Raw genomic sequence first — 16230 nt, forward strand, 5'->3', positions numbered from 1 at the left:
GCCATGGTTAGATAAGGGTGCTTTGTTGCAAGGAGTGTTGGGAGCTAAGTGTGGTAATGAGGGTACATTGGAGAGACAGAAGAGGTACGGATGAAGGGATGCAGAGGGGAGCTCCGGAAGATGTTCAGGAAGGCTATATTTCCTGTGTTGGATGGAGGGTGCACGGCAGGAAAGCTGGGTGGGGGGCAGGGCTGTGAGGTGGGGTTGAGACAGCAGAGAACATTTACAACTGTGTGTTGGACTCTGCAGCCCGGGACTCCCCTTTGCCTGCCTTATTTTGTCTGGCTATCTTGGGAAACTGGGATCTGGAGCCATCCAGACAGGACTGTGTGAAATCTTGCCATGAGTGACCAAAGAGGTGGGGGATATCTGGTCCTTTCCCATGCCGCCAGAGTGTGAATCTACTCATCAGAAAAGTGATGTCAGTGTCTTGTTTCCTTTGCCTGCGCCAGTTTAGAGCTGTTAAATCCTGTTGTAGGTCATTGTTCTGTTGCTTCGTGTTCCCTGAGCTGCTCCAGTGCCTTCTCTGTCTTTACTGGCTGTGCTCCAGTTGTTCTTTTGTAAACGCCTCTTCAGTGGTGCTGCTCTGGACTCCACAGAGCTGTGGATGCCAGCCTGCTCCTGTGCTTCTGTCAGACTCCTCGCCTGGTGTAATCGTATCTCAGCAGCAGGCTTCTGTGTGCATAGGATGAGAATTTGAATTCTCGAGCAGAAAGATGAGTTCAGACCAAGCATCAGCATCCCACCCAGGTAGACTGGAGTCCAATCAGGCGCTGGCTTTCTAGTCACCACCCTGGATGCATGAATAGATTTTTGTTTATTTAGTGACTCAGTTTGATACCCAGAGAATTGCCCCAAGATACTAATCCACACTGGCACAGTTTAATCTCTTTTTTTCTATTCCAGTTGAAAATAACATACTTTCCTACTTCCTCCTGGTTTCCCATCTCACATGAACCATTCATACCACTTCCCACAGAGCTCTCCACAAGCATAGCTACCCATATGCAATCTTTGCACATGTGTAGCCATTTACAAGCATAGACTTCAACATGCATAGCCTTCTCCTATGTATAGACTGCCCGTTCACATATCTTCCCGGTGTATATCTTGCTCACATTCCCTACATGTATAGCTTCAATACCAGAGTTTTAGGAAAAATCCCCTCCCAGAGTGGCATATTTGTTACAATCTATGCGCCTTCACTGACACATTCCTGACTGGGAGACATATTTGTTACAGTCTGTATTCTTTTCTTTTTTTTTTTTTTTTTTAGTTTTGTAACAGTCTGTATTCTTACATGGACACATTATTACCACTTAAGCCCAAAGTTTCCATTTGTGTTCTGTGTGTTTGTTTAAGCCTTTAATAATATGTATCCACCATTATACAGGGTAGCTTTTCTGCCCACAAAGTGTTTGTGTCCTGATGAGCCCTCCGCTGTCTGACCTGACCCCTGGAAACCACTGACCTTTGCTTTCTCCATGGTTTTGTCTTTTCCTAAATGAGGAGGAAGCTCTTTTACATTGCATTCTTTCATGCATTTGAGGTTATTCCTTGTCTTTTCATGATTCAGTTGCTCATTTGTTTATTTTTATTTTTATGTATGTATGTATGCATGTCGTGTCTGTGTGTGTGTCTGTGAGCAGTGTGTGTACATGTTTGGAGCTCAGAGGTCAACATTGGCTGTCTTCCTCTAGTGCGCTTCACCTTATTCTTCTGAGACAGGCTCTCTCACTGGATCCAGTGTGTGTACATGCTTGGAGCTCAGAGGTCAACATTGGCTGTCTTCCTCTAGTGCGCTTCACCTTATTCTTCTGAGACAGGGTCTCTCACTGGATCCAGTGTGTGTACATGCTTGGAGCTCAGAGGCTGTCTTCCTCTAGTGCGCTTCACTTTATTCTTCTGAGACAGGCTCTCTCACTGGATCCAGGCTTACCAGGTGACTAGACTAGCTGGCCAGTAAGTTCCAGGGATCCTCCCGCTCTTCCCTCTCCCTGAAGTACCAGGTAACAGACATACACCACCATGTCCAGTTTTCATTTGGATGTTGTGTTCTGAACTCAGGTCCTTAGGTTTGTACAGCAGGGAACTTCCTGATTGAGCCACCTCCCTAGGCTCTGATAAAATAGATGTCTTTTTTTGTTTCCTTTTTCTTTTTCTTTTTCTTTTTTTTTTTTTTTTCTGTTTGAGACAGGATTTCTCTGTAGTTTTGGAGCCTGTCCTGGAACTAGCTCTTGTACACCAGACTGGCCTCAAACTCACAGAGATTCACCTGCCTCTGCCTCCTGAGTGCTGGAATTAAAGGCATACGCCACCACCACTGGCCATAAAATAACTTTCTTAATGAATGTTTGTGTTGGGAAGTCTCAGTTTGTTTCCTTCATCATTATTTCTGTGTGAATTGGAGTTCAACTGCTGAAAGTTTTTCTGTGTGGCAGAAAACATAATACATGGCAGGAAGCATCTCCTGAATTAAATGTTGCCCTTCATAATTTCCATGTGCTTCCATATGCATGGTACCTGCAAGGTTAAAAGTTGAATGTGGGGGTTTAGCTTTGAATGTGTATCTTTGTTTTAACACTCACACACGTAAGGCACAGAAACCTTGTAGAAGAAAGACCAGAAAGATCGTAAGAGCCACAGGATCAGGGAGTTTGCTCTGAGATTATGTCGCCTAGCAACATTAGAAGCTATACCTATAATGTCTGACCAACATGGATGCCCAAACATGAGCAGAACAAAGATAACACTTACGAGCAGACCAAACTGGACAAGCAAGAGTCCACAGGGCCTCAACTGAACACAAAGAATTATAGGCAGCTGAAGAAAGCTGGGGGTAGGACTTGTGGTCTTTCCCAGGGAAAAGCATAGCAATTGGCTATTCAGTGCTAAATAGTCAGCCCTAAAAACATGCATACAGGCAACATTGGATGAGCTCAACAGGTTATGCTTAGGTATATATATATATATATATATATATATATATATATATATATACACACACACACACACACACATGCATGCAAAAAAACAATTATTGAAAAAATAGGTCATGAATTTGAAGGGGAGTGGGCAAGGGCATATGGGAAGGTTTGGAAGGAGGAAAGGGCAGGGAAAAATGTTATTAAATTAATTAAATTATAACCTGAAAAAAAGAATGAAGACATGAGGCTCAGTGGGTTGAATAATAACTCTAAGATGATTACATAGCACTTACTGACAGTTGGGAGAAGGAAACAGAGTTCCCTACTTTCTGTATGTGTTTACTACATGAGTGTGCACCATAGAAGACTCTTAGGCCTAAATAGTACTCTAGATCACTATTTAGTTTTCCTGGTTGATATATAATACTTGAAAGGTCTTCTTAATCAAAAGGTTTGGAATGTTGTGTTGGAGATCCATAGAACATTAGCCTTAAGGCTTTTCATTCCTTATGTTAAGTACAAGATGAGTTCTTGAGATCACTGTTTCTTGTTGATAATGCTTTAGAAATACCTACATACCTGCTTTGGATGTATAAAGATGGATATCATTGGGATCCTAGTTTTTCATTAAGTCAAAGGGGAAATCCCTGGCCTGATGCACGGAACTGGGATCAGAGGTACAGAACCCAGTTTCTGCACACAGGTTTCACTCGCAGTTAGTAAGCTGCTGGCAAAAGGAGCTATATCCTTTCCGTGTAAGGAATTCTATTTTGTGTTCTTGTAACGGCCCTAATATTAAGCACTGAGGTGTTGGAGTATTCTAATTGAAATAACTGCTAACATCACCATTGTAATGATTTTCCTTTATACTGTTCTTTTTTTTTTTTTTTGGTTTTTTTTTTTCGAGACAGGGTTTCTCTGTGGCTTTGGAGCCTGTCCTGGAACTAGCTCTGTAGACCAGGCTGGTCTCGAACTCACAGAGATCCACCTGCCTCTACCTCCTGAGTGCTGGGGTTAAAGGCGTGCGCCACCACCGCCCGGCTCTTTATACTGTTCTTAAGTCAAGTGCTCCTTAGCTGCAAAAGTGTAATACCTTTGCCAGAGAGATACATGGATGGATGGTCTGTGCTGGGCTTCTGCATTGACAACAGTGACTTGCATTAATATTGGGATTCTTGCAAGTAGATCCAGTATCTCTTGCGATCAGAGAAAACATTTCTTAGAAATATTTTTTAAAGTGATTAAATATTTTTTAAAGTGATTAAATATACTTGGCTATTTACTGATTAGCTAGATAATATTTGCTAAAGCCAACACATTCTAAAATGTGATCATGTAGAATGAGAGATCGCCTTAATTTCACTTTTGTAACATGTTTCTCTTGCAGTGTGTGAACTTAAGTCTCCCTCTATGAGTGATTTCCTGTGGGGGCTAGAGAACTCAGGCTGGCTAAGGCACATCAAAGCCATCATGGATGCAGGGATCTTCATTGCAAAGGTTTGTGAGGGCACCGAGGAAAAGGTTAAGGGGTAGACATGAAATGAGTATAGCCTCAAAGCACAGCCTGTTCTCTTCTTATTTGCTCTCCTGTGCCCACTGCATGGGTAGCAGGGTTTGTAGGCTCCGTGTGCTGAAATATCCTGTGAGAAAGTACAGTGGCCAACGAACTGTGAGTTATCTCAGTGGTCAAACGTTAGAATGTTTGCAGGTATTCTCTCTTCTGTTGTTAGATTTAATCCTGGATGAAGGAAAGAGTTTTCTGTAGGAGATCATACAACTCATGGGAGTCACCTCAGTGATGGGGGTTTGGCTTCCATCCAGTAGATCCTGCTTTTCAGTCAGGATTTAAGCATCTAAGTCATGCCGCAGTGACTAAGCAGGATCAAATCAAGTCTCTTACAGAAGTGACATGCACACACTTAAGCATGTAAATGTATAACTCCAGTTACTGACAAATGTTATATAATTGCCACATTTTCCAGTTTGTGTTTTCTGCCAAGATAGCTAAAGATGTGTGCATATATTCGGCAGCAGATAGGATTCTTTCCTAGCATTTTCTGCTATGGTCTTTGCCTGTCCTTCCTCTGGATGTATGCCTTGGCCCTTCTCCTTTTATTTGTAACTTCACAATTTGATAAATTGGATTTCCATACCTTTCCCTTTTAGAAAAGGCCTGTACATTTCGGTAAGACTTAACCCCAACATTTCAGTAAGATTTAACTTGGGTTGCAGGTGCGTTGGGGGACATACCATAAAAGTGTGCACACTTGTATTCGGTCCACTTGTTACCTTGTGGAGAATTGAAGGTTGGCTGTTGAACGTAGTGAGAGGGACAGAAAAGCTTTGGTCACTGGCTCTAAGAAGGTTGGGCTGAAGTGCTAACTCTAGTAGTTCTGTTAGCTGTAGCCAAACCTAATAGTCACTCTAATTCTTTGCCATTTCAGGCAGTTTCAGAGGAAGGGGCAAGTGTCCTTGTCCACTGTTCTGACGGCTGGGACAGGACTGCCCAGGTGTGCTCGGTGGCAAGCCTGCTGCTGGACCCTTACTATCGGACTGTGAAGGGCTTCATGGTGAGTCTGGTGACAGCCTTCCTGAGAGAGCCTTGCACTTCCTGAGAGAGCCTTCCTGAGAGAGCCTTGCACTTCGTTTTTGGAATCTTGTGACTGTTTTTCTTTCCAATCAATGTTATTCTTCTCTTACTCAATCAGCAAGGTTAACTAAAGGGGAGAAATTGAAAAAGATTTGAAATAGATTTATTTTGAGGATGTTGAGACTAGTATAGGTCAATGCTGTGTGTGAATTCAGGAGCAATATAAAATATATTTAGAAGTTTGGAAACTAATGATTTTTATACATAGTTTGTTTACAGATATCTCAAGTTGGGGCAGTGTATGACTGTATGACAGAAAACATGAGCAAAAATATTTGGAAAAATTTTCTGCATTGTATCTATTTCTGCATGTGCAAATAGTACTTGGGGGAACAACAGCAACAACAAACAGCGGCATTCATTCCTAAGTCTGTTTTATAATGGTCCTTGATAGCACTGGATGACATACTGAATTTCTAAGTGTTCTCCCTTTTCGCTGGAGTCAGGAGTACATCTTTGAGAGCTGGAACCTTTTGGGTGCGCATCACTATTTGACTCCAGCTGCAGTTGCCTGGGTGTGAGGTTGTGGCTGGGCTGGTAAAAGTCTTTCAAATGACTGGAGGACTTTCCAGTAACTGGCTGACCTCGTGCCTGCTCTTGAACCATAATTTGATAGAAAGTGCCTAGGTGGATCTTGAATCTGCTTGAGATAGAAGTTAACAGGAGCTCCACAAAATCGTCTGTATCACTGGACATTTGTTTAGTGAGTTACGTCAACTGTTTCCTTGGGGACAAGACAGAACAGGCAGGCTACTTGTTGAAAACATACTACTTCAGACATTTGAGGTGCGCCTCTGCCTCAATGTTTTTTTGAGCAGGCTAGGTTGCTTTGTTTAGCTGGAGAATGTAGGGTTTCTTAGCTACATACTCTAGGAATCTTTCCACATTAAGCCATTGAACATATGTAATACATTTAGAGTTGTCAAGGGCCAACTTCAGCTCATCCATGTATTTCTAAAGCGATATTGATGACTTATGCCATTGCCCATGTGCGCATGGGACTGCAGACTGCTTGAGTGAGGATTGGGACCAAACTCAGGTCTTCTGCAAGAGCTGTACACACACTCCAGACCATGGTTAAACTTTTTTTTTTTAATCTACACTATTTCAGATAGTAAACTCATGGTAGCCCTAATTTCAAAGCAAGGCTGAAATTTCAAACATAGTTCTTAACCCCATGATTTTAGACTTTTAAAGAAAGTATCCTTTACTTTTTGTTGGCAGGGAGGGATTTTACATTGTAGGCAAAGAACATTGTATGTTGGTTAACAAATAAGGTGAGGAATAGGGAGGCCTAGGATATTACATACTTCCTAAGTTCATGTCTCTGGAGACTATTTCATCTGTCTTTAGCTTCTCTTTCTCTAAAATGATGGGTAACAACGGCTGTCCGGCCAACGCAATGACATGTGAAGCCATAAACACAGTGCCCGGCACATAAGAGAGAACTCCGGGTAGAGTTACTGCAGTTTGACGCATGTATTTAAGTTTAATTTTCATGTACAAGGCCTTCAACTTTGCCCCTTTTAAGTAATCCTGGATATCATGGTTCTTTTGAGATTGATTTCTTATTGTTTTATACAAAGTTTCCCTGTGACTGTGTCTGTGCACCATGTGCTGTAGTAATAAGAGCAGCGGGGCTGCATCCCCAGCACCCCGGCAGCCTGGCTAGCTTATGCTCCGAAATAACAACACACAAACTGTATTCTTTTAAACACTGCTTGGCCCTTTAGCTCTAGCCCTTACAGGCTAATTCTCACATCCCGATCAACCCATCTCTAATAATCTGTGAGCACCGGTCTTACCGGGAAAGGTTCAGCATGTCTAACCTGGCGACTTGCTTCATTGCATGCATCTGCCTGGGAGCAGGGCATGGCGTCTCTCCGAGGCATCTGCTCCCGAGAGGAGAGCTGTAGAGTCTGAGCTCACTTCCTCTTCCTCCCAGCGTTCTGTTCTGTTTACTCCTCCCACCTATGTTCTAAGCTATGAGGCCAAGCAGTTTGTTTATTAACCAATGAAATCAACAGATTGATATATGACACTCCCACATCAATGTGCGTGTGTAACTGGAGTTACACAGTTGTCATATGGATCCTGGGGCCTGGGACTGGGTTCTCTGAAGAGCACTAAGTGTTCTTAAACTAATGAGCCCTCTCTCTGTCTGACGACATATTCTATCACTTAGGGTTTCTTAAGCTCCAGTAAATGAGTACTTTAGTATTAGTATGGTTTTCTATGTTTCCCTCAGAAGCTTCCAGGATATTTATATTGTTTTTGTGTGTATATATGTTTAGGTATTAATTGAAAAGGACTGGATTGCCTTTGGACATAAATTTAATCATAGGTAAGAAATACATTTTTTCTTTTATTGAAAATAGTTTTTTTTAATAACTACATACTGATTGCCATTCCCTTTCCTCTGCTTCTCCCAGTTAGTTCCTCCTCACATTCCCTCCCATCTGTATCCACCACTTCCTTTCTATCCTTAGAAAGCAAATAGGCATGTAAGGGATAAACAAAATATAAGATAAAATGAAGCCGGGCGGTGGTGGCGCACGCCTTTAATCCCAGCACTCGGGAGGCAGAAGCAGGCGGATCTCTGTGAGCTTGAGGCCAGCCTGGTCTACAAGAGCTAGTTCCAGGACAGGAACCAAAAAGCTACGGAGAAACCCTGTCTCGAAAAATAAAAAAAAAAAAAGTGCTCTGTATTATTAATCTAAGTTCAAATGCAAAGTTTAAATTAAAAAAATATTCTTTGTCCATAAAAAGTTTTCTGTCACACATATTCTCTTTTCTATTCAGACTTCATTAAAGTTTATTTTCCAATTGGAATCTTAAAATTTATTTTTCTACTTCATCCAAAGTTTGTAATATCTATTTAGGAATTAAAGTTGCTTTATGATTATCTTTGCATTTATAGATTTCTAATAAAAAACCCACCTCCTAGGTATAAAGTCTAGAATACTATGTTTTATAGATATGGAAATTTAGATGGTGACCCAAAAGAAATCTCTCCAGTGATCGACCAGTTCATTGAGTGTGTCTGGCAGTTGACGGAGCAGTTCCCGTGCGCCTTTGAGTTCAACGAGCGGTTTTTGATTCACATTCAGCACCATGTCTACTCCTGTCAGTTCGGAAACTTCCTGTGCAATAGGCAGAAGGAGAGACGAGAACTCAAGTAAGTTTCGGTGCTCAGTTGTTAGTGATTTTGGCAGCTGAGATTTCATACAGACTTTCATAGTTTTCAAAACTTCTTGAGTTACAGAACTATTCTACATTCTTTTGCCTTTCCTGACACCATTTCATCAATGGTTTAAATGTTATCAAAGTCACTTCTCCCTGTGATTCTGCCTGAATCAGACAGGTCGGAAGACTTAACACTAATATTTAAAGGAAACTTCTGGAACTAAAGAAATTTATGTTTGCCTTAAAAATGTTAGACATTATTTGATAGACATAATAAAAACTTCAGATTAACTGGAAAAGCCTATTTGAAACTGAAACCATTAGGTTTTTAGTTTTGTTTTGGGGGGTTAAAGTCATTGCACATAGCAGTTTGATGAGTTTCAATATAAAGATATTTTCATTCAAGTAGATCCCATATGGTGACTTTTTACCCTTTCCTTAGGCCCTTTTCTTCTTCTTGACTTTTTGAGATGGAGTGTCACAGTACAGCCCAGGGTATTCTGGAACTCACGATCTTTGCACCTGAGTGCCACCACACTTGAGAACAATTCCATCTGGGTTAAATTCATTAGCCAAGGCTAGTAATATTTTAAGTGTAGAATTTTAATACCATTGAAGACTTAGGTGATTTAAGAAGTCCAAACAGAACTTTTTGAGGTACGAATAACATAAAATGATTTTAACTCTATTGTGTATGACATCCAGTTTAATTGTGGAAAAGGTCAGTTCAAATAAAGTAGATTTTAGTAGGTTTGTGCCATCTGGAGTGGAATGAAAGTTACTTTTTCTAGTATATGCTGGTTTGTTCTCTCCATGGACCTTAAAGTGTGGTTTCTGATAAATGGAGTCTATTTAGGAACAGAGTACAGGCTTCTTGGTAGAGTGGTTCCTACACAAGCATGGGGACCTAAGCTCAACCCCCAGAACTCACATTTAAAAATAAACAAAAACCACTGGGTGTAGTGGCATGCTTTTAGAAGAGAACTTTTATTTTAGGTGTATTACGTTTTGCCTGCATGTGAGAATGTGCATTGTGTGCATGCGTGATACATGCAGAAGTCAGGAGAGGTGCTAGATCCCCTAAGACTAAAGTTAAGGATGGTTGTAAGCCACCATGTGAGTGCTAGGAAGCAGACGAGTGAGAGAACCGTACTAGAAAACAAATGGCGTTTGGGAGATGGCTCAGTGGCTTATGTTTGCCCACAAACATGAGGACTGGAGTTTGTGTACAATTCCAGCCTCTGGAGGCAGAAAAGGGAACCCTGGCAGCTGTCTAGGGAGGCTGAGTTGGGGGTTTGAATAAGTGGGCCTGCCTGACAGAGTAAGGTAGAACAGTCAAGGATGATTTTTACATCTGCCCCCATGCGTGCATGCATGCATACAACCTCCTCCCTCCCCCCATATAGTGGGAATGGAAAAGGGGGGAGTTCAGTTTCTGAAGGACTCCTGAGGGTGAACGCCGGCCTCTGTCTGCAACCACAGGATACATGATTAATGTGCACATAGCAGAGATTATCCTTTGGTCTCACTTTGTTTTCTTGATAGTTTGTGGTCTGCTTATGTACTAGGATAGCTAATCCTAATGGTATCTGCTTGGCTTTTAATACTAGCTTTTCTACTAAGTATGGGATTTGGGGAGACCCATTCATTTGTCTCTTTTTTTTTTATTTTTTTTTTAAATTTTTTAATTTTTACAAGTTTCCACCTCCTCCCAGCCTCCCATTTCCCTTCCCCTCCTCCCACCCTTCTCCCCCTCCTCCCACCCTTCTCCCCCTCCTCCCACCCTTCTCTCCCTCCCCCTACTCCTCTCCCCCTCCCTCTCCAGTCCACAGAGCAGTCCGGGTTCCCTGCCCTGTGTTAAGTCCTAGGTCCTCTCCGTCCATATCTAGGAAGGTGAACATCCAAACTGGCTAGGCTCCCACAAAGCCAGCACATTAAGTAGGATCAAAACCCCCTGCCATTGTCCTTGGTGTCTCATCAGCCCTCATTGTTCGCCATGTTCAGAGAGTCCGGTTTTATCCCATGCTTTTTCGGTCACAGTCCAGCTGGCCTTGGTGAGCTCCCCGTAGATCAGCTCCTCTGTCTCAGTGGGTGGATGCACGCCTCGTGGTCCCGAATTCTTTGCTCATGTTCTCCCTCCTTCTGCTCCTCCTTGGGACCTTGGGAGCTCAGTCCAGTGCTCCTGTGTGGGTCTCTGTCTCTATCTCTATCCATCACCAGATGAAGATTCTATGATGATATGCAAGATATTCGTCAGTATTGCTCTAGGATAGGGTCATTTCAGGTTCCCAATCCTCAGCTGCCCAAGGAACTAACTGGGAACCTCATCTTGGGCACTAGGGAGCCCCTCTAGGGTCAAGTCGCTTGCCCACCCTAAAGTGGCTCCCTTAACTAAGAATTGTGGTTCCGTGCTCCCCTATCCACCTTTCCTTTATCCCAATTCTCCCATTTCCCAGGGCCCCCCTCCTTCCCTTCTACCTTTTCTCTCCCCATCTCCCCTTACCCCCATCCCAACACCCCCCAAGATCCCATTTTCTCCCTAGAAATTTGGTCTACTTCCCTTAGCGAAGAGGACAACTATATGTTTTTCCTTCGGTTCACCTTCTTCCTTAGCTTCTTTAGGTTCACCTATTGTAGATTCCGTGGTCCTTATTTATGGCTAGAAACCAATTATGAGTGAGTACATCCCATATTCATCTTTTTGGGTCTGGGACACCTCACTCAGGATAGTGTTTTCTATTTCCATCCATTTGCATGCAAAATTCGAGAAGTCATTGTTTTTTACCGCAGCGTAGTACTCTAGCGTGTATATATTCCATACTTTATTCATCCATTCTTCCATTGAAGGGCATCTAGGTTGTTTCCAGGTTCTGGCTATTACAAATAATACTGCTATGAACATAGTTGAACAAATGCTTTTGTCATTTGATAGAGCATCTCTTGGGTATATTCCCAGGAGTGGTATTGCTGGGTCCAGGGGTAAGTTGATCCCGAATTTCCTGAGAAACCGAAACACTGACTTCCACAGTGGTTGCACAAGATTGCATTTCCACCAGCAATGGATGAGGGTACCCGTTCCTCCACAGCCTCTCCAGCAAAGGTTATCCTTGGTGTTTTTGACTTTAGCCATTCTGACAGGTGTAAGATGATATCTCAAAGTTGTTTTGATTTGCATTTCCCTGATTGCTAAGGAAGTTGAGCACGACCTTAAGTGTCTTTTGGCCATTTGAACTTCTTCTGTTGAGAATTCTCTGTTCAGTTCAGTGCCCCATTTTTTAATTGGGTTAATTAGCATTTTAAAGTCTAGTTTCTTGAGTTCTCTATATATTTTGGAGATCAGACCTTTGTCTGTTGCGGGGTTGGTGAAGATCTTCTCCCAGTCAGTAGGTTGCCTTTGTGTCTTAGTGACCATGTCCTTTGCTTTACAGAAGCTTCTCAGTTTAAGTAGGTCCCATTTATTCAATGTTGCCCTTAAGGTCTGTGCTTCTGGGGTTATACATAGGAAGCGATCTCCTGTGCCCATCTGTTGTAGGGTATTTCCCACTTTCTCTTCTATCAGGTTCAGTGTGTTCGGGCTGATATTGAGGTCTTTAATCCATTTGGACTTGAGTTTTGTGCACGGTGAGAGATATGGGTCTATTTTCATTCTTCTACAGGTTGACATCCAGTTGTGCCAGCACCATTTGTTGAAGATGCTTTCTTTCTTCCATTGTATACTTTTAGCTCCTTTATCGAAAATGAGGTGCTCATAGGTTTGTGGGATAAAATCCGGGTCTTCTATACGATTCCATTGGTCGACTTCTCTGTTTTTATGCCAGTACCACACTGTTTTCATTACTGTAGCTCTGTAATAGAGTTTGAAGTCAGGGATGGTAATGCCTCCAGAAGATCCTTTATTGTATAGGATTGTTTTGGCTATCCTGGGTTTTTTGTTTTTCCATATAAAGTTGATTATTGTCTTCTCCAGATCTGTGAAGAATTTTGATGGGATCTTGATGGGGATTGCATTGAATCTATAAATTGCCTTTGGTAGAATTGCCATTTTTACTATGTTGATCCTCCCAATCCAAGAGCAAGGGAGGTCCATCCATTTTTTGGTATCCTCTTCAATTTCTTTCTTCAATGCATTAAAGTTCTTGTCAAATAGATCTTTCACTTCCTTGGTTAGATTTACCCCAAGATATTTTATGCTGTTTGTGGCTATCGTGAATGGTGAAGCTTCTCTGATTTCCCTCTCTGCTTCCATATCCTTTGTGTATAAGAGGGCGACTGATTTTTTGGAGTTGATCTTGTATCCTGCCACATTACTAAAGCTGTTTATCAGCTGTATAAGTTCTTTGGTGGAGTTTTGGGGGTCGCTTATGTACACTATCATATCATCTGCAAATAACGAAAGTTTAACTTCTTCCTTTCCAATTCGAAATCCCTTGATCCCATTATGTTGTCTTATTGCTATTGCTAGAACTTCAAGCACTATATTGAAGAGGTATGGCGAGAGTGGACAGCCTTGCCGTGTTCCTGAGTTAAGTGGGATGGCTTTGAGTTTCTCTCCGTTTAATTTGATGTTAGCTGTCGGCTTGCTGTATATAGCTTTTATTATATTTAGGTATGACCCTTGTATCCCTAATCTCTCCAAGACTTTTAACATAAATGGATGTTGAATTTTGTCAAATGCTTTTTCAGCATCTAATGAAATGATCATATGGTTTTTTTCTTTCAGTTTATTTATATGCTGGATTACATTGATAGATTTTCGTATGTTGAACCAGCCCTGCATCTCAGGAATGAAGCCTACTTGATCATAATAGATAATTTTTCGGATGTGTTCTTGGATTCGATTTGCCAGTATTTTGTTGAGGATTTTTGCATCGATATTCATGAGTGAGATTGGCCTGTAGTTCTCTTTCCTGGTTGAGTCTTTGAGTGGTTTTGGTATCAGAGTAATTGTGGCTTCATAAAAGGAATTTGGTAATGACCCTTCTGTTTCTATATTGTGGAATACATTAAGGAGTATAGGTATTAGGTCTTCTTGGAAGTTCTGGTAGAATTCTGCATTGAAACCATCTGGTCCTGGGCTTTTTTTGGTAGGGAGGTTTTTGATAACAGCTTCTAATTCTTCGCGACTTATAGGTCTGTTTAGATTGTTCACCTGGTCCTGGTTTAGTTTTGGTAAATGGTATTTATCTAAAAAAGCGTCCATTTCTTTTACATTTTCCAGTTTTGTGGCATACAGGCTTTTGTAGTAAGATCTAATGACTCTCTGAATTTCCTCTGTGTCTGTGGTTATGTCCCCCCCTTTTCATTTCTGATCTTATTAATTTGCGTGTTCTCTTTCTGTCGTTTGATTAGTTTGAAAATCTTGTTGATTTTCTCCAGGAACCAGCTTTTTGTTTCATTGATTCTTTGGATTGTTTTCTGTGTTTCTATTTTGTTGATTTCAGCCCTCAATTTGATTATTTCCAGTCTTCTACTCCTCCTAGGTGAGTCTGCTTCTTTTTTTTCTAGAGCTTTCAAGTGGGCTGTTAAGTCTCCAATATGTGCTTTCTCTGTTTTCTTTAGGTGGGCACTTAGTGCTATGAACTTTCCTCTCAGGACTGCTTTCATAGTGTCCCATAAGTTCGAGTATGTTGTTTCTTTATTTTCATTGAATTCAAGGAAGACTTTAATTTCTTTCTTTATTTCTTCCTTAATCCAGGTATGGTTCAGTAGTTGACTGTTCAGTTTCCATGAGTTTGTAGGCTTTCTGGGGGTAGCATTGTTGTTGAATTCTAACTTTAATCCATGGTGATCTGGTAAGACACAGGTGGTTACTAATATTTTTTTGTAACTGTGTAAGTTCGCTTTGTTACCAAGTATGTGGTCAATTTTCGAGAAGGTTCCATGAGCTGCAGAGAAGAAGGTATATTCTTTCCTCTTTGGGTGGAATAATCTATAGATGTCTGTTAAGTCCATTTGCTTCATTACCTCCATTAATTCTCTAATTTCTCTGTTAGGTTTCTGTCTGATTGACCTGTCCATTGGTGAGAGAGGAGTGTTGAAGTCTCCTACTATTAGTGTGTGCGGTTTGATGGCTGCCTTGAGTTTTAGTAATGTTTCTTTTACGTACGTGGGTGCTTTTATATTAGGGGCATAGATATTCAGGATTGAGACTTCTTCCTGATGAATTGTTCCTGTTATGAGTATAAAATGTCCCTCTCCATCTCTTCTGATTGATTTAAGTTTGAAGTCAACTTTGTTAGAAATTAGTATGGCCACACCTGCTTGTTTCTTAGGTCCATTTGCTTGATAAGCCTTTTCCCAGCCCTTTACTCTGAGTAGGTGCCTGTCTTTGTCGTTGAGGTGTGTTTCTTGTAGACAGCAGAATGTTGGATCCTGTTTTCTTATCCAATCTCTTAGCCTGTGCCTTTTTATAGGTAAGTTGAGCCCATTGATATTAAGTGATATTAATGACCAGTGGTTGTTAATTCCGGTCACTTTTTAAGTAGTAGGGTTTGTGTGTTTTCCTTCTTTGAGTTGCGCTGGTGAAATATCTCTAGATGACTGAGTGGGCATTGTTGGACTCCTTGGTTAGTGATTTTCCTTCTATAATTTTCTGTAAGGCTGGATTTGTGGCTACGTATTGTTTAAATTTGTTTTTATCCTGAAAAATTTTGTTTTCTCCATTTATAGTGAATGAAAGTTTGGCTGGATATAGTAGTCTGGGCTTGCATCCGTGGTCTCTTAGTTTTTGGAGAACATCTATCCAGGACCTTCTGGCTTTCATGGTTTCCATAGAGAAGTCAGGTGTAAGTCTGATAGGTTTACCTTTATAAGTAACTTGGCCTTTTTCCTTTGCGGCTCTTAATATTCTTTCTTTATTCTGTATATTTTGTGTTTTGATTATTATATGGCGAGGGGATGTTTTCTTTTGATCCAGCCTATTTGGTGTTCTGTATGCTTCTTGAACCTTCATAGGTACATCTGTCTTCAGGTTGGGAAAGTTTTCTTCTATAATTTTATTAAGTATATTTTCTGTACCATTGAGCTGCACTTCTTCTCCTTCTTCTACTCCAATTATTCTTAGGTTTGGTCTTTTTATTGTGTCCCATATTTCCTGAATGTTTTGTGATGAGAGTTTGTTGGACTTGCTGTTTTCTTTGATCAGAGTGTTTATTTTCTCTATGTTATCCTCAGAATCTGAGATTCTTTCTTCTATCTCTTGTATTCTGCTGGTTATACTTGATTCTATAGTCTCTATTCGTTTACCTAGATTTTCCATGTCCAGTCGGCCCTCTGTTTGTGTTTTCTTCTTTGCCTCCATTTCAGTTTTCAAGTCATGAACTGTTTCCTTTATCTGCTTGATTGTTTTTCCTTGGTTTCCTAGGGTATCATTCACTGATTTACTCAATTCCTCGAACTTTCTATTATACTTCTCATCCATTTCTATAAGGGCGTTTTTTATATGCTGTTTAAGGGTGTCAATCACTT

At 41.1% G+C, this 16230-nt stretch overlaps 1 protein-coding gene across 2 annotated transcripts in view; it reads left to right on the forward strand.

Annotated features, from left to right (window-relative positions):
• Nucleotides 1-16230, forward strand: part of Mtmr7 (myotubularin related protein 7) — a 90844-nt gene that overhangs the window by 68781 nt on the left and 5833 nt on the right. For both annotated transcript variants that reach the window (XM_041644463.1, XM_041644464.1), the window contains 4 exons: nt 4315-4424; nt 5372-5497; nt 7872-7921; nt 8555-8755. In XM_041644463.1, coding sequence (XP_041500397.1) covers nt 4315-4424; nt 5372-5497; nt 7872-7921; nt 8555-8755 — 487 coding nt within the window. The remainder of the gene's footprint in view (nt 1-4314; nt 4425-5371; nt 5498-7871; nt 7922-8554; nt 8756-16230) is intronic.

The sequence above is a fragment of the Microtus oregoni genome, unplaced genomic scaffold, assembly GCF_018167655.1.
Source record: "Microtus oregoni isolate MIOR12 unplaced genomic scaffold, Mior012 000096F_ref0000112, whole genome shotgun sequence".
NCBI classification, from domain to species: Eukaryota; Metazoa; Chordata; class Mammalia; order Rodentia; family Cricetidae; genus Microtus; species Microtus oregoni.